The sequence below is a fragment of the Tenrec ecaudatus genome, chromosome 6 (genome assembly GCF_050624435.1).
Source record: "Tenrec ecaudatus isolate mTenEca1 chromosome 6, mTenEca1.hap1, whole genome shotgun sequence".
Lineage (NCBI taxonomy): Eukaryota > Metazoa > Chordata > Mammalia > Afrosoricida > Tenrecidae > Tenrec > Tenrec ecaudatus.
Genome location: NC_134535.1, coordinates 66,962,947 through 66,988,342, shown reverse-complemented (window position 1 = coordinate 66,988,342; position 25,396 = coordinate 66,962,947). Strand labels below are relative to the sequence as shown.

The window sequence follows — 25,396 nt, the reverse complement described above, 5'->3', positions numbered from 1 at the left end:
AAATGGCAGGGGAAATGATTTGACTCTTTTAGTTCTAATTGTACTTTACAGAAGGTCAATGCTGCAAAATTTGTTGAGATTTTTATAGAACCTGAGTGAATAAAAACGAGTGAAGAACATCAGCACTGTCTATTTAAAGGAAAGTGGCTATTTTTTTTGTTATTTTGCAAATCACACAACCTTTCTTTAAAAAGAAAGCACACGCTCTCCTTAGAAAATAGGTCAGTGTGCTCCTCCAGCAGGGAGTCCAGTCCAAGGCTGGCCGGCCTCCTCCAGACTTTGAGTCTCTCTGGTACCCACGAAAGCCACCTGCATGCCTGCAGTGAAATGGTGGCTCCGTACCACAAGCAGCAGGACTGATCTGACCATTGAAGGAACCGTCACGTAGTGGCAGCTCAATTACCCTTTGTGACTTTATTTTTACTCCAAATAAACTTACACGTGAAGGTCCCCACCCCGTTATGCCCACCCCACCCATCCAGTTCCCCATGACCACTGACCAAAGAAAGTGTTAACATGTATCACTGCTTCTGAAAGCAATTTGGAGGAGACAGTCGTGACAGCCAAGTTCAGACGTGCTTCAGCACTGGGTTGATTATTCAAGTATGCAGAGGGTTCCTGAATGGACAACTGTGTTCTAGCAACTAGGAAGTACTGAGACCTTCATCTTTATTTCATAAAAGTGGGCCAAGGTGTACAAGTTTCTAAAGTGGCACAGTTTTTAGGTCTAAAAATAACCAGGATAGGGAGCTAAACATGAACATTTTAGCTCAAAGGTGATAGCGGAAAAAGCCAAGCAGGTAAGAGGTCAAAGAATGAAGAAACTCCATAATAATGGCTTTTGCTGAACTTAATGAAAGGTAAAAAGAAAAACCACTGCAGTAAGGTGTGTCGATTACACCAAAAGGCTATACAAAATTGCAATGGGGATTTCCTGAACAGTTAACACATGATGCTTTGCTACCACTTGGAATCACCTTCAATTTTAATAACTCGCAGAAATTGCTTACCAAGACCTTACTTTCGACATAAAAGTAATTGCTATATAAATTAAGAATCATAAAATAACTCTGTATCCATTTCTTAATTTATGAGAGGAAATATATACAGCCATTAATTCTATAAAAGGCCATTTAATATCTTGTCCGGATCACTCTTCTACGAAGAAGGGGAATGGGCTAAGTGGCTGGAATCATCATAGCATAATATCGAGGATGAGATAACATCTGGAAACAAAGATCAGGGGACAATAAATATTCCATCTGACTTTGAGGACACACGGGACAATACAGAAATCCTTCTGCTACCCCATGGAAATACAAAATACACAGTCACAATCACAGGATGGCTCTTTGGGGGTCTTTCTTCAATTGGCTCATAAAGTGTGCAAGACCGTTAGGAGGAGGCTGTCTTGAGTTCAGCCCAGAGAGAAGCTTGGGTGAGATGACCTTGAATCACAGTGGGGGATGAGCAGGGCACTGAAGAGCACATCGGCCAGTCTTTTCAAGCTTTCCTGCAAACTCCCTGCTAACCTTTGGACCCAGGTTTCAGACTTGCAAAAACTTTGGGGTTCTTAAGGGCAAGTGATAGCTCATTGAGGAAGGAAATAAAGTGGGAGTCCCTCTCGGATTTCTTTGACTCAAAAATGACGACAATGGTGAAGTGAGGTTCTGGGCGGGTGAGGAAGTATGTGCTCTGGACTTTGTCGTCGTAGAAATGGACCACTCTCTCCAAGGTGTTCAGGTCGGAAGTGCGGTCCGTCATGATCATGATGACATTGGGCCAGTGCATGACCGGCCTGTCACTGGGCAGGGACACCACAGCTGGGTACTGGTCCACACCCTTTGGGGCCTCTCTGTAGGAATGGGGGTGGTGATAGCCATGGCCCTGAAAACTCTCGGACCCTCGCGTGTCAAAAATTAAGGACACGTTGGCAGCATCGTATTTCCTGATGAAGCTGGAAATCTTTCCAAAAAGGTCTGGGGTAGCTTTCGCTGTCAATGCTTTCATTTCTGAAGCAGTCGTTTGTCGGCTCAGGGCCTCATGAAAGTAAAAGCTAAACTTGGCAAGGAGCATGTTTTTGAGTTTCATCAGCCAAAGGAAAAGGTGTGGGGGCTGAACAGCCTTCTGAGACTGCCCTCCAAACAGATGTTTCTTGGTCTCCCGATGCTTCTCAAAGATCTGACCCCAGGTCTGCAACTTGGAGTGGGCACTGTGCAAGTTAACCAGAGACGGGAGGAACTTCCACTCGGAGACCTGAGCCTGGGCCTTCAGGAGATGACTCAGGGCATCGACTTCCAGCTGGAAACTGCTCTCCAAGGGGCTGAGAATGGGGTGGTGGAATCTACAGGAGGAAGGGTATTGTTATTCCAGTTGGTATTATCTACTACTGTCACCGACGACCACCACCACCACCACCACCACCACCGCCACCGCCACTACCACCCACACCAACACAAACACCAAACAAAACAACGTAGTCAAACAAAGGTTCCACTTCATGCCGATTCATTTTAAAAGTTATTCTGACATAACTTCACCATTTCCAGATTTTGTCAATATAATAGTCTCCAGTGGAAATCGTGTGAAGTACCAAATGAAGAAGAATGAGTACCTACCTTCTTTTCAAATAAACAAAGGTTAAACTGGTTAATTCTTATTTCATTTATTCTGACTAACTAACAGCTATCATTGAAAGGAGGGACTCTTTACCAGGTGTGGGGCTGATGAGGCGGAGCTAAAGAAAACCATGCCAACCTGGGTAATGACATGTATAAGCCCATTTCATCTTCACAGTAACTCCATGAGCTAGGATCAAACCTACAGACTATAAAGTCACATCCAAAACACAGTAGATAAACAATAATTGTTTTTAAGGGAATATAACATTTTGCAGGAAGCTTTTTTTCAGCCCTGGGTCCCAAATTCCCATCATATTTAAACACAGTTAAAATGGTAGCCAAACAATAACTATCTAAATGTTCTCAGAAGAAAATCCAAAATTCTTAAGGCTCATGAGCCTGAGTGATCTGGTCCCTTCTCATCCTGAGCCACATTCCCAGCCCACGTACCGTCTCCTGGCAGTAAGTTACTCATGAGAAACGGGATGATACTACAAAGGAGATCAAGACCGGAGAGCAATTACAGGTCCACTTGAAGTGTTTGCACACTTTCGGATAATACTCTACAGTAAGAAATACACTTTATATTGTGACCAAGTGTATCTATCTACATATAAATGTGTTTTTAAATTTTCTTTTAAAAATTTTTGGCTAATTATTTTCTTGGAGGGCTCTTACAAATCTTGTAACAATCCACCATTCAATTGCATTAAGCACACTAGTACATATGTTTCCACCAGCATTTCCAAAACATTTTCTTTCTACTTGGGCCCTTGGTATCAGCTCCTCTTTTCCCCCTCCCTTCCCATCCTCGTGAATCCTTGATCAATTGTGTATTATTGTTATTTTGTATCTTACACTGTTGTATCCCTTCACCACGTTATAAATGCATTCTTGCTCTGTTCAATTACACACACAAGCACATACTTTAGTGGATTCTTAATCACTCATTGCCATCAAGTCCATTCCAACTCATACTGACCCCAGACAACAGGGAGAACTGTCCCACAGGGTCTCCCAACCTGCAGATCGTTATGGAAGCAGACGCCACATCTTTCTCCAGAGGAGCAGCTGGTGGGTTTACACTGCCAACCTTTCCCTGAGCAGTGAGCACTGAGTAGTCACCAGGGCTCTTTGCATACATATGTAGATGTTACTCACTCAATGAACTAGATGACTCATCAATTGCTACCTGCTGTTTGTAAAATACTGCTCTACTTCACAGCTAACAGCAAGATTGAGTAAAGGGGCTTTGACAGAGGCGGCAAACCAAGCACACCAAACCCACTGCCAGAGTTTATTCTGCTTCACAGGGTTCTATGTCTGTCATCTTTATGGGAGCAAATGGCCTCATCACTCTCCCTCGGAGGCTAGGGGCTCAGTGGTGGGGGGACTGAGGGGATGGGGGCGTGTGGAACTGCTGACCCTGAAGTTAGGAGCTCAAGGTCTAACCCACAGCTTAACCTGGGCTCCTTCCCTTCTAGAAGGCCCTTGAGGCCAGGGGAAGTGAGGCCCTTTTCATCAGTCCTTCTTTCTGAGCCTCAGGCCTCCTCTTAAACACCACTTCCTCAGAAATCTCTCCTCCATTTATTCAGACTAGATGAGGCGCCCCAGATATATGTTCTGATTCTTTAATACCTGTTTCCCTTTTAGAAGTTTCACTATACATAGCTTGTCAGGCAAACTGGGTCATCTGGTCACCCCAGCTTTAAGCCATTCTGTAAGGAAAGGAGTTTACGCCTACTTCCTTCCCTTCAAAGCACAGGGCACATGGTGGAAATACAATAAATGTGATGTCCACCTATGTAAGTTTTGAATTTTGTCTCTACTGAGTCTACTCGTTGTTCTGTCTGCTTCTGTCTGATCTAACTGGAGTTCTGCTACAAGAGAATGGAATGACTAAAGAGGGTCCACCTGCCTGGCCTTGAGATACATCTCCCTTCTCAGGGAGTCTGTGTAAAGTCCTTACACTGTTCCTGAGGACCGGGAGCACCTGCAGAGGCTGCGGGAATCATTTTGAAGGTGGGCGGAGGAATCTAGCGCTTGCTGTACATGTCATGTATGCCCAGTCAACCTGGCAGATGATGCGCAGGCCTGAGCGCATTTAACTTAATTGGCTTCCCTATCGACAAGGCAGAAGCTTTATACACAGCCCTGTCTTAGCTGATTCTGAAGAGGAAAATGCTATCGATAAACAATTAAAAAACAAATGGTCACAAGTACATCTAGAAATGTTTTAAATTTCTTATGCACCAATTAAGAGATCATGATTCTGAAAGCCCACATTACTTTAGCCATTCTAAAGATGGAAACTGGTTATCATATGACAAATAGAATGTAGTTTTAAATATTCAGTATGACACACTGGTTTTTTTAATCATTTTACTAGGGGCTCATACCACTCTTATCACAATCCATACACACATCAATTGTGTACAGCACATTTGTACATGCATTACCCTCATCTTTCTCAAAACATTTGCTCTCCACTTAAGCCCCTGGCATCGGCTCCTCATTTTTCCCCTCCCTCCCCACTCTCCCCTCCCTCATGAGCCCTTGATAGTTTATAAATTATTATTTTGTCATATTTTGCCTTGTCCAACATCTCCCTTCACCCAGGGAAGAGGTCACATGTAGATCCTTGTAATTGGTTCCCCTTTCCAACTCACCCTCCCTCTACCCTCCCAGTATTGCCCCTCACACCACTGGTCCTGAAGTGATCATGCGCCCTGGATTCCCTGTGCCTCCAGTTCCTATCTGCACCAGTGTACATCCTCTGGTCTAGCCAGACTTGCAAGGTAGAATTAGGATCATGATAGTGGGGGAGGGGGGGAAGCATTTAGGAATTAGAGGAGAGTTGTATTTTTCATCGTTGCTGACACACTGTTTTTACTAGAGGCATCTTGGCCTCAAGGAAAAGCTAAGACATTAGAAAAAGTTGACAATATTACAGTCAAAAAAATTTAAAAAGATACATGGGAGGGGGGCGGGAGTTAATAAGTGGTTTGCACTATTAAATGCAGAGTTGATCATCTGAAACAGAAACCACACACATACCTACTTTATAATAAAAATTCATTAAAAATAAAAAGTAAAATGATAGACTAGATCTCAAATCCTTTAACTCAATGTGCTTAAGTATATTACTCAGGACTCTTCAAATGTTGTATGCTTTGGGATAAACATGAAAAAGTCAAACACCCACATACACACACATGCACACAACATACACATCATGATAACGATAAGTCATACTTGTAAGAAAGGCTCCTATTGTAACTTTTAAGCCCTCTGACACGTCGTGAGCATTAAGTATCACAAGACTCTATAAACAGCAATCAGGGAAATCTGCCAAGGAACTATGAACACTGTCGGTAGGAGAATGGCACAGAGTTGGAGAAAATTCTACTATAAATAACATTACTGCTATTTCTTTACTGCTTTCAGTTGGAAATCACTAATTATATCCATAGCTCTCCTTGATTTCCCCATGCAAAGCTTTAGAAAGAATTCAGAATGTACCCTTCCATAAACATATACTAAAAGTGTTTAAATGCTGGACATTTATTAAGGATGAATGTCAAAGCTATTTTTCTCTTCTTAAGAAGAGCTAAAAAGTGCATGTTAGTCTGCCAAGTCCTTGAGATTAGCATTGTGATGTATCCTTTCCCATTTCCACTCCACTGTGTGCCCGGAGCTATTCATAACCCCTCTGACAGGGGGATTTGCTAAAAAAAATTGTTGTAATCCGAAAATACACACCTCATCTCTGGTAGCAAGTTTGAAAGAGTCTGAATACAGAATAAATCGACAACTACTTGCAGAGAACAGCTGCTGCAATTATAGTTGGGACTAAGAAAAGAAAGGAGGAGGGGAGACAGGGAAGAAGGAGGATGGACGGACCCTCCACAGGACAGAAAATGGCTCCTGTCATACGGATTTGAAAGGAAAACCAGACAACCGCACTACCTCCGTCCTTCTCAATTCCACACCATAGAGTTCCTTCTTTAATAAGGATACTGTCCACATGCATGTGAAAGCCCAATTAAATCTGTAATCATTTGAACTTAAAATGATTTATCTACAAGATCTTAACTCCCCAACCCCCAACCAGGAAAAAAAAATCCAATCTACTGCCATCAAATCAGTTCCAACTCATAGTGGTCCCACACAGGGTTTCTGAGACTGTCAGTCTTTCCCCATGGGGCAGCTGGGGGTTAGCAGTTAGCAGCTCAGGGCAAACATAGTGAGCATATAAACGTAAACTAGCCAGAGATTGTGCCCTGCACACATGGCAGTCAAGTCTGACTCATCGTGACCCTACGGGGCAGAGTAGACGTATCCATGGAGTTTCTAAGGCTGTCGTGTTTACGGAAGCAGACTTTCAATCACAAAAAATGCCACGAACCACTTCCCTTAGGTTAGCAGCTACGAAATGAACTACTGCACCACCTAGGCTCCTTGTTGGCATGAGGCGTTTTTACTCCCATGAAGAGTTACAGTCTTGGAAGCCCATAGGGTTGCTGGGAATCAGAAAGAACTCGATGAATGGCAATGAGTTGGTTGGTTGGTTGGTATAAAACACAACGTAGTAAATCTCTTATGAGTGTGCAAGTCAAACAACAGTTTAGAGGAAAGTAAGCCGCTTTCTCGGTGGAAGACTGTGGAGCCCGTAGAAGAGCTGGCATTTGAATCAGACCATGAAGATTGAGTCCCTCGTTTGAAGAATGGTTAAGTGCTCAGCTGATAACTGGAAGGCTGGCAGTTTGAACCCACCTACTTGCTCCACGGGAGGAAGACCTGATGATCTGCCCGCGTTAAGGTTACAGCCCACCCCCCCGGAGGCAGGTCTACATGGGGCTGCAATGAGTCAAGAATGACGCTGGCACCCAGCAGCAGGAGCAGAGGCAGGTGAAGAAGTCGGTCTGAGCAAGATCATAGGATGCCAGATGTTTTCTCTGTGAAGATCCATCTGTATAGCGAGTATTTAGAAAAGAATGCTTCCCACAGAAATGGTACTGTCTAGGTTTAGCTTATGAAAATTTGAGGGAGCAATAATGAACCTCAGTAATCGAACTAAACAGACAAACAAAATCCACCAATTGTTTCATTAACAGTGTAACTGCAAATCCTGTTTTGAAGGGGGGGAAAGTATAGTCTAAATAAATAACAGTTCTCCCTTATGTGAAAATTCTGTCAATTGAAGCATGCAGGCCAAGAAACCATGCTCTCTGACTGCCAGGGCTGGTCAGGAAAAGGAGGGTAAGACCCGTATGAAGTCGGGTGGAGAGAAAGGCAGGAACACAATAAAGAGGAGGCTGCTTGGCACAAAATGATCCCATACCGGCAAACACAGAGGAGCGCGAGTGTAAATGCTACCACATACAGCCGCAAGGACAGCAGTTATCTCCTAGTGCACAGACTCCACTCACTGCCGCCCAGTCGACGGTGACCCAGAGAACACCAGGCGTTTCCAAGAGTGCATGCCAGACAGAAACAAAAGCTGGACAGGTGCTCGGAGACTGAAACGTCACCCATAAAGATACAAAAATCAAAAACTTTGAAGGAATGTGTTGCTGGGCTCGGAGACTCAGGACCACAGTTTAGGGAGGAAGGACAAGTCAAGGTCATTAGCATAACAAGGGCCACAAAGAAAATGTTCTCTTCTTAGTTGTTGAGTATCAACTGAGCTTATGAGAGGCTGTCTAAAGTACAACTATTGCTCTCCCTGGCCCCGTCTCATCCAAAGCAAGGGTGAAGAAAACTGAAGACACATGAAAACAATTGGTCCCCAAGCCTCAGCCACCACAATCCTGAGACCAGAAGAACTAAATGGTACCCAGATACCAACTACTTGCCACTTGGAAAGGTTAGAAGGTCCAGGGTAGAGGAGAAAAATGTGAAATAAAATTCAAAACCCCTAAGACTATGAACATCAGTCAACCTTCAAGCCCAGAACTGACCTCACCCCTTCAAGCAACTTGAAATTAACAGGTCTATTCTCACTGTCATTGAGTCAATTATGATTTGTAACAACGCTATAGAACAGGGAAGAACTCCCCCTTTGGGTTTCCAAGACAGTAATTCCAAGACAGTAACTCTTTTATTGTTTCTTTTTTTTAATCATTGGAATCATACATCCATTCATTGTGTCAAGCACACTTGGACATTTGTTGCCATCATCATTTTCAAAATGTTTTCTTTCTATTTGAGCCCTTGGTATCAGATCTTTTTTTCCCTGCCCTTCCCCCACCCTCTTTCATGAACCCTTGGTAATTTATAAATTATTATTTTTTCATGTCTTACACTGACCACTGTCTCCCTTCACCAATTTTTGTTATCCGTCCCCCTGGGAAGAGGTTAGATATAGATCACTGTGATCTGTTCCCTCTTTCTCTCCCCACCTTCCCAGACCCTTCCTGGTATTGCTACTCTCAATATTGGTCCTAAGGGGTTTATCTGTCCTGGATTCCCTGTGTACATCCTCTGGTCTAGCCAGATTTGGAAGGTAGAACTGGGGTCATGATGGGGGGGGGGGAGCATTAAAGAACTAGAGGAAAGTTGTATATTTTAACAATGACCGTTCTGAAAAGGGATGTCCAATTGTCTACAGATGGGCTTTGGGTTGCCACTCTATGCTCCCCCTCATTCACACTGATATGATTCTTTGTTCTGGGTCTTTGATGCCTGATACCTGATCCCATTGACACCTCATGATCACACAGGCTCGTTTGCTTCTTCCAAGTAGACTTTGTTCCTTCTCAGCTAGATGGCCGCTTGTTTATTTTCAAGCCTTTAAGACCTCAGGTGCTATATATTTTGATAGCCAGGCCCCATCAGCTTTCTTCACCACTTTCGCTTATGCACCCATTTTGTTTTCAGCAATCATGTCAGGAAGGTGAGTATCACACAATGCCAGGTTTTTAGGACAAAGTGTTCTTGCATTGAGGGAGTACTTGAGTAGAGGACCAATGTCCCTCTGCTATCTTAATACTAAACCTATAAATATATGCACATAGATCTATTTCCCTATCATTATTTAAAAATATATATTTGCATGTGTACATGCCTGTATTTAGGCCTCTATAAATGCCCTTTGCCTCTTAATTCTTTCCTCTATTTCCTTTTACTTTTTTCTTGTCCCACTAACATGTTCGACCTTCATTTGGGTTCCAGTAATTTCTCTTAGTTTCATTGCCCTTGATCAAGCCCTACTAGTCATCCTACGCTCTCCTTGACACCGATTTTAGAACTCTTGTTGTTCCCTTGTCCCTGTGTTTGTTAACACCACTTCCTTTCCCTTGCTCCTCTAGATTGCTTATCCCGCCTATCTTATCTAGACAGACAACAGTAACTCATTACCAGAGTGGAAAGCCTCATTTTCTCCCCTGGAAGACCTGGAGATTTCAAATACTGACCTTGTGGTTAGCAGCCCAAAGGCCGCCAGAGATCTTTAATAGGTCAATTAAGTAAATAATAACATGGGGGAAATGCATTCCTTAGAATAAACCATTCAAATTCAAAAAATAAAATAAAAGCATTTGCACAGCCACCAAGGCCAGAAGGCAGAAAGGGGTAAGATAGAAGGAATGGAAATGAGAAGCAGAGAAGACTTAGGATGTGCACCACTACATTGTGGGGCTGCAACCAAATGGTATGAAACAAAACGTGTATAAATTGTTGAACAGAAAACTGATTTTCTCTGTAAAACTTCACCCAAATCACAATAAACAATGAAGGGGGGGGGGGGGGACGACAAAACACTATGTTCCTAAAATGCAATCAACAGTCAATGTAACTGAATTTTTAAAATGTTATTTAAATTCTAACTGTAAAATTATAATTAAAGAATAAGAACACGATAAGTTCTTCTTTACAAACAAAGACTACTCAGAAAAATAATTCAATTAAACAATGCTGTAAAGAATAGTCCCCAAATTGGTAAAATAGCTGGAAAACCTAGCCAGAGACATAAAGAACTTATACAATGGAAATGATAAATCACTACAAGAAACTAAGAGAGAACTGCAAAACGGAAAGCATTCCATGTTCCGGGTTTCATAAAAATGCCAGTTATACTTACTGCAGTCTACAGACTCAATGTAATTACTATACAGATATTACTGTACCAGAAAATGAATGAGAAACTTCATATGGAAAGAAACCCCAAATAGCCAAAACATTACTGAAAAAAAGAATACCACATGCCTCACAATTAACAGTATCAAAGCATACTATATAACCACTGTAATCAACGTAGCCTGGCGCTGGCTCAATAACAGACACACGGATCAGTCGAGTAGAAATGAGGGAACCCAACCATGTATGGAACAAATAGACAAGTGGAAGAGAATTAGGAACGCAATTAAACTCAGCCATCTAAGGACAACTGATTTATGATAAGAGATCAAAGCTCATTTACTGTGCAGGAACAGCTTCTTTAATAAATGCTGCTGGGTGAATTGTATATCCACCGGCCAACATGTGCAACAGGAGTCATACTTCACACCGCACACCAAAACTAACTGAAAATGACTGATGACCTAGTATGAAACCTGAGACCATAAATTCCTGAAGACACACAGGACAAAAACTACTGAACCTATCTTTTGTAAAAATACGTTAGCAGACATTATAATAAATGTATGAATAAGACAAAAATAGAAATGTGACCTCATTAAAATTAAAAACATATGTTCATCAAAATACTTTATTAAATGACAACCTGAAGCTTGGAGAAAAAAATATTGGGACATGGCTTACCAAATAGGGGTCAAATGTATTAAAAACTGCAACTATAAAAAGACAACCCAATCAGAAAACAGGTAAAGGATATAAACAAACCTTAACCAAAGAGGACATTCCCCAGCCAACAAATAAGAAAAGATGATGTCCAATGGATGGATGCATGGATTGTGATAAAGAGTAGTACGAGCCCCCAATAAAATGATTGTTTTTTTAAAAAAGAAAAGATGTCAATTATATAAAAAGGTATCCAGATTGGAAAAGAAGTAAAGTTATCTCTAACTGTGGAAGAAATGATTTTATATATACACAGAATTCTCAAAGAGTCCACAGGAAACTTCTAGAATTAATGGGGGGGGGGGGTTTAGCAAAACTACAAGGCCAACAAACAAAAATCATTTTTCCAAAGAAAAACTAAACACACACACACACACACATACACACAGAAACAATTCCAATTAAAACTACATCTAGGGGAGCGGGGAGGGAGGGAAAAAAAAAAGAGGACCTGATGCAAAGGGTTTAAGTGGAGAGCAAATGCTTTGAGAATGATTGGGGCAGGGAATGTGCAGATGTGCTTTACACAATTATGTATGTATATGTATGGATTGTGATAAGAGTTGTATGAGCCCCTAATAAAATGTTTTTTTTAAAAAACTACATCTAAGAGAATAGTTAAATAAAACATGCCTGAAACCATAGAAACTATAAATCACTGTTGAAAAAGATTGACTTAAATAAATGAAAAAAGTTCCACGTTCATAGCTTGGAAGAAAATATTGTTACCAATACCACCAAAGAGATCTATAATTAAATACAAAAATAAATAACAACAAATATTGACAAAAGGGTACCCTTATGTGGGGATGTTAGAATACTTATAATCCATTAGTGGGAATATTAAATGGTACAGCTACCATGGAAAATGGTGCAGCACTTTCTTTAAAACCTAGAAGTAAACAACCCTATGATTCAGCTTAGGATTTTGCACAAATGATCACTTACTCATTGCAAAATCAATTTCAGCAACATAATGGTGACACAGGAATCAAATTGTCTACATCTGTGGAAAGAGACTATGGAGAAGCTCATTATCATCGGTAAGAGCAAGGCTGACGAGAGTACAAGCTATAGATTGCTCATACATAAGCTCAACTTGTAACTGAAAAAAATTAGGACAACTCCTTAAGAGCTAAAACATGACCTCAAGTATATCTCACCTGAATCATTTCAAGAACAGACTTGAGGTAATGAATACTAATGACCAAAGGCCAGCATTCCAAAGAGAGACAACACCATGAGGAATGTAAGAGGTTAGTACAAGATAGGGCAGAAAGAAAACACCAAGACTCTGAAACTTGCTTTTGAATGTAGAGCAGCTAAAGCAAAAAAGAAAATAGCATGATTATGTAAAAGAGCTAAACCAAAGATTTCAAAGGACTGCTTGAGAAGACGAAGTACAATAATGAACTATGCAAACACCTGGAGTTAGAAAACCAGAGAATAACACATGAATTTCTCAAGCTGAAAGAATAAAGAAAAAAATCAACATCAAGTTGCAATAATGAAGGAGTCCACAGGCAAAATACTGAACGATACAGGAAGCATCAAAAGATGGAAGGAATGCATAGTCACTGTCCCAGAGAGAACTGGTCAATGTACAGCCACTTTTGATTACACCAAATGAAGGAAGTAGGCTAAGCAGCCCAAGGAAGGCACTGGTAAAAAATAAAGGTTCAGGAATGGATGGAATACTGAGTAAGATGTTTTAACACATGGGCACAGCACAGAAAGTGCTCACTCGTCTCCACCAAGAAATTCAGAAGATAGGTACCTGATCAACAGCCTGAAAGAGATTCATACTTGTGCCTATTCCAAAGAAAGGTGATCCAACAGAACACAGAATTTATCAAACAGTATCATTAATATCAGATGCAAGTAAAATCTTAAAGATCATTTTTAAATGATTGCCGCAGTACATAGAGAAGTGCCAGAAATTCAAGCTATATACAGTGATACAGAGTATCATTGTTGGGAGTCAGATGGAGTCAAAGAACTATAGAAAGATGCGTACCTGTAACTTTACTCACTATGCAAAGGTACTCAACTCTGTGGATTATTATGAACTATGAAGAACAGTGTGAAGAATGGGAATTCCAGAACACGAATTGTGTTCATGCAAAACATGAACATAGACCAAGACACAAGCAATCAAAAAGAACAAAGAAATACTACAGATTTTTAAATTAGAAATGGTTCGTGTCAGGATTGTATCCTCTCACTATACTTATTCCATCTGTATGCTGAGCAACTATCCAAGAAAACTGATTATATGAAGAAGAAGGCAGCACCCAGACTGGTGGAAAGTTCATTAATAACCTACAACATACAAATAACACATTCTTGTTGCTGAAAGTAAAGATGACTTGAAGCACTTACTGATGAAAATTAGAGACTACAGCTTTCAGTACAGATTATAACTCACTGCAGAGAAAACCACAGACCTGACAAATGGACCACTAAGGAACACATCATGATAAACAGAGATAGAAGCTATCAACAAATGTCTTGCCTTTACGATCAATACCCACAGAAGGAGCAACAAAGAAATCAACAATGTACTGCCCTGGGCCAGGACCCCGAGGAGTATTGTTGTAAATCACTGGACTACTAGCCACAAGGTCAGTGGATCAAAACCACCAGTCCGGAAAAGCATCAGATTGTCTGCTCCTGTAAACATTTATAAAGTCCGGGAAACCCTGTATAGCAGTGGTTCTCAGCCTTCCTAATGCTGCGACCCTTTCATACAGTTCCTCATGTTGTGGTGACCCCCCAACCATAACATTATTTTCATTGCACTTCATCATTGTCATTTTGCAACGGTTATGAATCAGGCGACCTCTGTGAAAGGGTCGGTCTACCCCCAAAGGGGTCGTGACCCACAGGTTGAGAACCACTGCTACATAGTCACTTTCAGTTGGAATGGCAGTGGGTTTGGGTTTTATCAAGTTGGTCAAATCTGCTGCAAAAGGCCTCCTGATTTATGATATTGGCAAAGAATATTGAGCGTAAGCTGCCTGAAGAACAAAGAAATTCATGTTGGAAGAAGTATTAACAAGGACGGGGAGATTTCATCTCATTTTAATTCAGACACTGCAGGCATGGCAGAGAAGAAGCTGAAAGACTGAAGGCTGCCCTGATTGACAAACTGTCTCCTTATCTCCCAAATTGTTCCCATTCTAAATTGATCTTGATCCTGGATTATAACTTGTTACTTCCCTAAGAAAACCTATAATCCTGAGTATGGTCTGTGAATTGTGTGTGGCTACTGCAATGAATTCTTAAACCCATCGGAGACGCAGAGCACTCGTGGTAGCAGAGGCTGCTGGGGTAGAACAGGGCTGAAGGGTGCATGACCTACACCTCACAGGAGTCAGCCTTGGGCTGGGGCCCATCTGGATGAGTCTCCTGTCTGACCCTGAAATGCGAGGAGCTGGACAACACGTCTTACGCCATGCGTTTCTGACACAGATTGGACATGTGCAGTAACTCACACTGAACCTGCATCTTCTATCAGGGCCGGAAGTTTAGACGCCGTGGTACTCATCAAGATCACTACTTTTTAAATAATAGTGCATCTCATTAGTTGAAAGATTCACAATTTTGTTTTAAGTGTTCTGGCATGGATCCTGTATTAATGGGCCAAACAAGCATTCCATGAAATGCAAGCTGGGTCCTTTCAGAAGAAGACTAATTTATGTAGAACACAAAAGAAAAGTATCTGACGTAGAACAGATGCCAAATCAAAAAGGCTAGAGAAGAAAAGGGTGTTATTCTGGCAAATTGGAAATCATGTTAATTTATACAGAAAAGAATCTCGCTTCCTAAAGAAAATCAGCATATTCTACAGAATTGCAACTCTTCAGAATGCCTTAATTTAGGACTTTGTGGAGTTTAAATTAATCCAAATCCTTCACTTATGCAATTTTCAGGCACAGGATCTTTGTGATCAGTCATTCTCTATCAGTGAGAAAAAGGCAGCAGAGCTAGAAATGAGACAGGGCTGATAGATGTAAACACCTACGATCACATGTTACAGAGAAGGCTTTAAAAAGTTCACAGAAAACTGACATTGGAACAAAATGGAACCCTACAAACCCTTTGAAGGCCTTCACATTACAGCACAGCCCCATCCGTTCCTACAAGTATCCACTCAGAGCAAGGTGTTTAAGCACAAGTCCTCCCTGAGAACGTTAAGAACAAAATCTGGAAACAGGTAACGGTTTTGTTTACACAGTACGATGAACATCATCACTGACTTGTACAAGTAAAGAACACTGAAGTAGCACATGTTTTGTTATATGAGAGAGCTTCAAAAGTTCATGGAAAAATTCCATTATCTTTCAGCTGCATTTATCCAAGAACTTTTGGAAACACTTTCGTATGTATGTGTGTGTGTATGTATATATATATATACATATATACATATGACTATATGTGTGTATGTATATGTCTGTATAGTCAAGTATATCCTTACTACAGTATAAAAAGAAAAAAACAAACAAACTCCAGCCTCTAGCCACCTATCAGCCATGGAAATGTACTCAACTCCATTGCACAATTTTCAGCTAAATAATAAACACATTTATAAAAAGGGGAACAATACCACTAGTGAGGCAGGCAAACATTAGAATAATCCACACTTTGATATTAAAATGCAGCATTTACCCAAGGTCAAAGTTCAGGAGGGTTAGAAACAAAGGAAGAATAGACACCAGAAACTTGGGTAAGTAGGGTGGTGATGGTAGGAACCCAGTGGTCATTACAGTCAATGACACAAAACAGACCGTGATGACCTGCTGAATGGAAAACTGGTTTGCTCTGTGAACCTGCCCCCAATTCACAAGTTAACAAATAAACCTAGATGTTCAGTATTCTGTAAATATAATCTCAAAACACCTGCAATCTTCTTTCCTTTGTTTTCAAAGTCTTACTTCTTCTCCCTAAAAGGTCACCTCTGATTCTACCCCCTCCCGGAAGTCTCTTCATCTCCCCATTTACCCTCTTCTTTCAGTCCATTGACCAGAAGGCAATTATCCTTCATTAGGGACTACACAAATTAATAGACCTTTTAAAAAATTCAAACATACTTGAACTCATTCAAAAGAGTGTTAACCTTCTAAGTAAGCACTTTCCATTCAGTTTAACATGTAACAATTACTGAGTACCTACTATGTGCAAGGCACTGTGCCAGGCTCTGGAACGCAAAGATAAAACTGGGACCTTCACTTCAAATGGGTTCACAGTGCTCTTGAAATGCTTTTGGTATTGCTTTGGGGGCCAGGCAGTGAGCCACATATTACAACTAGTCTCATGTATAAGTAGCAATTTCGTTCCAACAAAAGCAGATTTCCAGTTGATCCACATCTTTAAGAAAAGAAAGAAAGAAAAAACTAGATTTGGCTCCAAATGACTTTCTGACTACTCAAAAAATTTCTAACACACGGTGTTCCCTCACAACCACAGGTAACCTGCCATCACTAAGGAAATTTAAAACAAAACAAAACTTATAACCCATAGGCTCTGAAAGCCATTGCAGAGGAGTTTCTTCTAACGCCTATTAAAGGCGGGTTACATCAAAGGAAGGGGAAAACTCACTGAACTGATAATTTTGAAAGGGACATTTACTTACATGAAAAGTTTGCTAAAAATCACATTATTTACATTCAATTCCCTATTGGTTGTGTGACGTCTTTCACAAGCAGCATAATCCATTATAAGACATCTTCTAGGCCTGGCTTCATTTTTGGCTATTCGCTACTGCTAAGAGAAGTATTTAGCATAGTGCTATGCCTAGAGAAGGAACCTAAGGTGTAGCTGTTGATTAATTAATATACAGAATGTAATAAAGCTGTTTCTCTTTCAGTTATTCAGCACAGACCCTAAATGGAAATGAGAGGCCTTCTGCGTTCTGGCTTATCCACGCCCCTCCCCTACACTGACCTGGAGCTGTATTTCCTGAGGATGGCGTCCAAAAGGCCAACAAGCTCCTCAGCACTGATGAACTTCTGCGTGCTGAGGGTGTACATCTTCTCATAGAAGTCTGCAATCTCCATCCGAGCCTGAACGAAGAAGCAGAGCTGCTCGGACAGGTGGGAAAGGAGTTCTTCCACATGAGGCGTGGCCCCGCCCTGGGCACCACGGCCAGTCACCACCTTCTTCAGCTCATTATGCAGAGAAGTGTAGATGGTTCGGATGGAATCCTTCCTGCTGAAGAAAGACTGGCCCCCTGGCAGGCAAACGACACAAGGACATGACAGGTAAGGAAGAGAAAGAAGTTAAAGTTATTCCCCAGAATCCATTCTGGACCTGCTGGGCTCAGAGGAGTTTTCACCTATAATATTCTAACTCCTATTTCTGTGATTTAAATAGTTTATGATTATTAGTTCACTAAGCAGAAAGCTAAATGAATGCGTAGTACAGCGAAGCGCCTGTATATGGATGCTCCTACCCACTCACCAAGCCTTTACTATCCCACTTCCCGGAACGTTCGAGTTTACACCAGAGGAGAAACTAATACAATCAAAGTCATCCTTCCACATGCACTCAACACGAAACACAGCATCACATTATTAAACAACTATTGAGATTCCTAGTACACAATAGTTTTGTTCTGGCTTAGAGGATATATATATATATATATATATATATATATCCTCCTTACACAAGAACACAGACATCTGGGATGGAAGAGGGTGGAGAAAATTTCAACACTCTAGACAAGAACGACACAACAGGCTCTACCATAATAAACAGTACTCTGTGCATTATTAGGAGCAGGAACCCATCATAAATAACCGCTGCTGTGGCTGAGGGGTTCCAACCAAAATCGAACAAAATGCTTCTTTTAGTCAAACAAAAGACATCAACTCTTCAAACTTGGAAAGACATCAATTTCTTAACTTGGTATCAAAATGTGATCAAGTTTATTTCTGATGATCGCTGAGCCAGTTTCACATCTGTTTTCTTAAGCATTCTGCGCCCCACCAGAGGCAAAGTATCAGGAGCAAAGAAATCAAAAGGTAGGTTATAAAGAGTCATTCCTGGAACACATAAACATCTCAGAGAAAGGCAACAGTTTACTTTTTCTATTGATTTATCAATAACTCTTTAATGGACGGACTTAAAATTACTCTACACAAATCAATTAGGGGTGAGTATTCTATCAATCGGAGTGACCCTCAGTGAGCTGGATGGACACAGCGGTGCAACAATGGACTGAAACACAGTAACAACCAGGGTGACTGTGACGAGTGGAGCAGTGTTTTATTCTGTTGTCCACGGGGCTGCTATGAGCTGAACTGAAGAAATAGCACCAAACATTTTTTTCCCTTTTCATTTTAATTACTATACTGCCAAAACAGCAGTAATTAACTTTTTAAAAAATACTTTTATTGGGGGCTCTTACAGCTTGTATCACAATCCATACATTCATCCAGTGTGTCAAGCACATTTGCACATGTGCCGCCTTCATTTTCAAAGCATTCTCTTCTCACTTGAGCCCGATATCAGCTCCCCATTTCTTCCCCTTCCCTCCCCCCACCCTCCCTCACAAACCTTTGACAAGTCATAGATTATTATTTCCATATCTTACATCGTCCCCCGTCACCCCCTCACCAACTTCTCCATTATTCATCTCCCTGGGAGAGGGTTTTAGCTTGACCCTTGTGATGGATTCCCTTTCTCCCCCCACCGCCCCCTCATCCTCCTGGATCTCTACTCTCCTTATCCAACAACATTATTGACCATCCAAAAACTCACTGCCATGGACTCAGTTCCGGCTCATCCGGAACCTGTATAACTGGCCTCAGGGTTTCTGAGACTGTAACTCTTGGTAGGAGTAGAAAGCCTCATCTTTCTCCTTCTAATAGGCTGGTGGTTTCAAACTATTGACCTTATGGTTAGCAACTCAAGCATAATCCACTTCGTCACCAGGGCTCACTATTTACCTGTAAAATATCCTCTTAGTGAATCAACATTTTTGTAACATTGTCTACAACTAATGTTGCAAGCAATGAATCCTCTATCTTTTACTACCAGGAAGACGAAATTTTTGTCCAGGATTCCACAGGTTAGCACTAGTCTCTGGGAAATTCTTTACTCTCACTTTTTTTTTGGGGGGGGTACTCTCACTTTTAAAACTAAGTCTCTTCGTCTGGGAGTTCCCTCAACCTTTGGCAAATCAAGACAACTGGTCACCCTATTTACTAACATCACAAATGAACAACAAGAATGACTTTCCAGTATACTGCTCAAGTAGATCGACAAGTATTCATATAATTTCTCCCACCATTAGCAACACAATCCATGCTACCGTGTCTTAGTTCCCTAGCGCGGTGAGGACAGAAGTACAAGGGGGAAGCTTTAGCAAACAGGTATAATCTCTCTCCGTTGAGGAAGGTGGAAGTCTTAGTCCAGGGTGCTGGCTCTCAGGGAGGTTTTCTTACTTTTATCAGCTCTAGAGGAAGGGTCCTTTTCCACTTTGAACTTCAGGTCTTAAGTGACCTGCTTCTTTTGCTCGCTTGATCTCTTTTATATCTCAAAAAAGGTCGACTCTATTACAAAAACATTACTGTAAGAGTGCTTGTTTTCTACACACACAGATATACATCCAGCAAACTGTGACAGTTGATTGGTCTGAAACATGTTGAGTGCATCTGTTCTACCTCACAGTTCTGTGGATAGTACCTGGGGCTTACAAGCTTGCAAGCAGAAATCCACAGCACATTGGGTCTCTGTTCCCCAGGAGCCCAGAGGAAGGAGGACAGCCATGGGAAACTCAAAACACATTGCCACTGCATCACAGCAGAGCGGTACCTGCTGGTTTCCACAACTGTCTTTACGGGAGAGAGCCTCATCTTCCTCCCTGTGAGCAGCTGGTGGACCTGAAAAGTTGACCCTGTGGTCAGCAGTCACTGCATAAACCACTACGCTACCAGGGCTCCTTGGGAAAGAGGAAATGAACTCCTTTGCCACGAGACCAAAGGAAACTGATGATGCCTGGATACCACTGCTGAACATTTCAATCAAAATTTCATAAAAGTATTCCAATTAAAGGTGGGAACTGCAAACAGGATCTCAAATTCTCCTGGATTCTGGATTTCCTAGAGCCACAGAGGGTGGGTAAATGCCTGAAAACTATATTCTGAGACGAGGTTTACACCTGAAGCCAAAAATATTGCCCCAAGTCCTCTTAAAATCAAACCAGAGTTTAGCTTAACTAGTAAAAAGAAAAACATGTCTGCCTTGAGCACTATGCTGTTTCTGAAAGGGTCTCTACGGGATCAAGCTGACAACAGCGAGTTGAAAGACCAGATTAAACATCTTGGGGGGCAGTGAGTTTACGTTCATGAGGAAGGAGCAACTCGGGAGGAGGTGAGAATGGCGGCACAGCGCCAGGACTGCCAACACGACCAAATGGTACGTGGAGAAACTACCAAATGGACGTATGTGTTGCTGGGTTTATTCTCAGCCGTAAAACTGCCCCTGTAGGTTTCCAAGACTGAAAACATCTTTACAGAATCAGAAAGCCTCATCTTTCTCCCAAGGAGCTGTGGTTGGGTTTGGACTCCCAGCCTTGTGGTGAGCAGCTTAACCTGCCAGACTCCCAAACTCACTAAATAACAGACTGTACGCGTACCTGGGATGAAGCACTCATTTAATAATGCTAACTCATTTCCCTCCCACTCTCAACACAAAAACACCTCAATGCTAACTCACAGGGACCCTACGGGACAGGGCAGAACTAACTGCCCCTGTGAGGCTCTGAGACGGAAACTCAGGACGGGAGTAGAAAGCTTCATCTTTCTCCTGCAGAGCCACTGGTGGGGGACTCCCAACATGGAAGCCAAGATGCCCCCGGGGATCCCTTCCCTTGGGCTACAACTGGTTAAAGAGAAGTTGTTCAAATCTTCCAATCATATGTCACTGAGCTTATGAAATCCTGGTCAACGAGGAGCTGAAAGTAATGGGAAAGCAGTAGCTAGCCACTTGCCAGCAAAGCGACTTCAGCTGTTAAACAGGGTAGCCTTTGGTGAAAACTTTTAACTCTGGCTTGAAAAAAACTGGTCATCTTCGCACATCAGATCACCCTTACCTGGGAGGGAGTGGAAAAAGCGCACAAGTACAAAGAGTACTTTTAAAAGTTTATCAATAAACACCAGTCAGAGTCTGTGGTACTATCAGGGGGCCACCAACCCATTCCTTTTAAAGGAGCCGCTCCGCAGTGATGCAGGAACACCGCTTATCGGCTGACCACACTGGCTGAGGATATCCAAAGGAGATCACTTTCGTTCATGCGGGGGCACAAAGCATAAACAGATATTCAACTTCTTTTGCTTTTCCATTTTTTAAAATTTGTAAACTATAATTATTTCTTAGGATTTTCAGTTCTTATTTATGAGTCATTATTTTTCAAGACTTCAGCAGTTTATCTCACATCACAAAATTCAAAATTCAAAACTATATTAAAGACCATGCAAAACATAAAATCAAGTTCACTCAGCAACTTCCTAACGATAATATATATATATATTATCATTATATATATATCAGTTTCCAGTCCTACTAAATTCCAGCAACTAGAGGTTAAGGGAACTCTCCGATGATGAAAGAAATGAAAGAAAAACTTAAACTCTTACAGAGCACATTTTAATCACTGATCCCTCCCCTGAAGAGGTATTATTCTTTGGTCAAATGGAAAGGAAGGTTCCAAGCTAAGGGTCCCGCCCCGAACTTTTCAGCGTCTGAGCCAAGAGGAACAGAAGGTTTTCTGTCAGTTCTGTCCTTTCAAACCGCCTAAGCTTGCATCAACAATCAGGAGTCTGCCAGGGCCTCAGATAAACAAAAACAAAGCAAAACAAACTCATTGCTACCACGTCAATTCTGACTCCTAGCAACTCTGCAGATGTGGTTTCTCAACCTTCCTAATGCTGCGACCCTTTAATACAGTTCCTCATGTTGTGGTGACCCCTCAACCATAAAATTATTTTCCTTGCTACTTCATAACTGTCATTTTGCTACTGTTATGAATCCGGCGACCCTGAGGGTCGCGACCGCCAGAACAAGGTAGAACTGCCCTTGTGGGTTTCTGAGTAATTCTCTATGGGAGTCGTAGCCTCATCTTTTTCCAAGGAATGGCTAGTGGTATCAAACTGGAGACCTGTGGGTTTGCTGCCCAACACATAACCCCACTGTACCAAACTGTAGCTATAAAAATGAAGTAAAAAAATACTCTTTTCTGAATCACATTTTAAAAATTGAACATAAATTCTAGCTAGCATTTTAAATAAAACACACAACTCTTCTAATAAAAAGAGTCCTATGCTCTTCAAGTACTACTGAAGATGGTTTCTAGTTTCTCAAAAAAAAAAATGGCATCAATTGATCATCACTGAAGTCACACGGCAAGTACACAGATACTGAACGCATTCCAGTATCAGAAAAGCAAGCAGTTATCTGCTCAGTTAAAATGTTAATTTTGCAGCTTATATGTGCTATCTGTGAAAATAATTGCAAGCCTTCCCCCCCCCCGCCCCCTCCCCCACTCATCCAGAGCGTTTATTCACAAGTGGTGAGATCACTGGGGCTTGTGGGCAGTGCCTGGGCATATTTCAGTGTCAGGTGACATTAGGGATCACGGATTCATAGTCACCAGGTGATGTTTAAGCAAAACTGACAACTCTGGGCAGAACAGGCCATGGCACAGAAACCAAGTCAGAAGCAATGAACCCCTTAGACACATGGCTCTTCCCAACAGGGCAGTCAGTTCTGTTTTCCTAAAAACCAGGTCATGCCTCTTAAACTGTGGTTGTTGGGTGCCTACCTGTCGATGTCATTCCAACTCAACAGCACTTGTACAGGACAGAGAATGTCCCCTATGGTTTTCTAGGCTGTCATCCTTTACAGGTGCAGACTGGGGTCTAGCTTACCACCTTTCAGGATACTATAAATAGGCTTTAGGGAATCCAACTGGATTCCCCAAACTGTAATGTACATATATAAATTTTTTAGGGATTAATTATCCATCCCCCATTAGAACCATGGCCAATCAGCAACCTTCCTGAAGAGAAATCTGAAAATAATTAACACTGCAAAAATTACCCACCTGCAATTTTTATAGCTAGAATATTCTTCACTGTCTAGTACTATTTATGTATAAATTACATATCACATCTAAATTAGGCAACCTGTATACATCTTTTGATGAACCATGTGGATACACTCAACTGGACTCTTATCACCTACTCACACAACTCCATATATCCAATTCGTCAGACTGTATAAAGACCTCAAGAAATTGCACATGTTTGTGAGAGATGTTATGGTAAAGGGGGTAGAAAAAAAAATACACAAGATGGAACCACCCGGCCATTTCTTGCCAATATAAATCAAGTTATCGTTTGAATAGCTAAGGCAGAAGGTAAGGTTTCAGAAAACTGTGCCCTTTTGAGGGTTTACTGACAGTTCAGTAAAAAGCACATGGTCATCTTCAGACAGTGTAAGGAAACTGGAGCAAAAATCAAAATGGAGTTTAGATACAAGATTACCTTCTTCTACTGTCTATATGCATCAACATCAGATCCTGTGCCTCTGGTAAGTACTGAAACAACTCCGAACACAATGCTAGCATTGATCATTATTACTATAATTAGTGATACTTTGTGTGCATGGTCCTCGGCTTTTACATATATTGCCTAATTCATACGCATTGCTTTCACTTGCTGTGGATACCAATGGCGTCAAGGTATTTTTGCATCTCCGATTTTCAGGGGCAAGAATTATCATGGGGTGGTGGTTACCATTTTCCTCTTCAGTTCCCTCGGGCTAGCACCAGGTTTGCTTTTTCCGCCCATTACTCATTAATATCTTCACTCATGAGATATCTAATGGCAGATGGGATGGGGCATTAGCTCTAATTCTCCAGGGCGTTAACCTTAAGAGGCCAGACAATAATGTTCGTTCACTAGTTTTTGCTCCTCTGGCCGCAGTGACTTGGGTAGAAGAGAGCGCGCGGATAACTTATTCATGGCGCAGATCCATGCAGGGGGGTGAGGGTGGGGGCTAATGGACAAAGCTGCTGGTTTGGGGCAAGCCCGGCACAAAGCATCCACCTGGTCCGCCAATCTAGCAGCAGCGGCGGCCGGTGGGCGGGGTTTGTGGAAGCCGAGGGAGGGCAGGAAGGGGCCGGTGGGAGGAGACTCTGGGCAGCTCGAGCCCGCGGCTACGAGGGACAATGGAGCCTAGGAGCCCAAGCCACTGCCGCACGGGGAATGTACCCGCTTTCCTATCCCCTCAAGGGGCGTGGGGGCGGGGCGGAGGTACCTAGTTTCTGCCCCAGGTAGGTGAGGCTGTGATAGACCTTCTCGGCCGCGGCCAGGTGGGCCAAGGCCGCCAGCAGCGACAGCCAGCTGCCCCCCGCGCTCTTGTTGGCCTCGCGTTCCTTCTCCACATTGTCCTTGGCTTTGTCGTAAGAGAAGATGCCCAGGTGAGAGAAGAACGTCTCCAGGACCGCCTGTTCCACCGGGACCGGGGCGGCCAGAGGGATAGACTCCCCCATGCGAGCTGCTCCAGCTCCACCCACGTGGCTCTGCTCTCCCGCGCACTTCCGGATTCTGAGGCAACGTGCGCGCGCGCCGGTTTGCGTGCGCGTCACCGCTTCAACCAGCGGGGCGGGGGCCGCGCGCGCTGCCGACTGGGCCTTCCAGAAGACGTGGGTGAGGGGCCGAGAAAGGAAGGAGATGCTGCGTCAGAGTCCCTGCGCGCTTGGGTCTGGCTGCTCTGAGTTTTCAGCCCCTCCGCGTGGAGTAGAAGGCAGCGAAGTCCCTGCTCTGGAGCCGACAGCGTTCTGAGACGAGCTGAGAGGCCCCTCCTGGTGAGAGGCGTCAGGGCTGGTGACGTCACGTTTACTTATATGACGTCCGTTCTTGCCCAGGCCTCTGCTCTGTGCTAAGTGTGGGTGGCCGATGTGT

General features: G+C 42.4%; 1 protein-coding gene across 1 annotated transcript; it reads right to left on the bottom strand.

Annotated features, from left to right (window-relative positions):
* Nucleotides 1-496: 496 nt before the first annotated feature.
* Nucleotides 497-25,033, bottom strand: KICS2 (KICSTOR subunit 2). Its single transcript, XM_075551342.1, has 3 exons — nt 24,750-25,033; nt 17,370-17,655; nt 497-2,344 (listed from the first exon to the last, which is right to left on the bottom strand). Exons 1-3 carry the CDS (start codon nt 24,982-24,984, stop codon nt 1,528-1,530), a joined length of 1,338 nt encoding a protein of 445 aa, XP_075407457.1. The 5' UTR covers nt 24,985-25,033; the 3' UTR covers nt 497-1,527.
* Nucleotides 25,034-25,396: the final 363 nt, after the last annotated feature.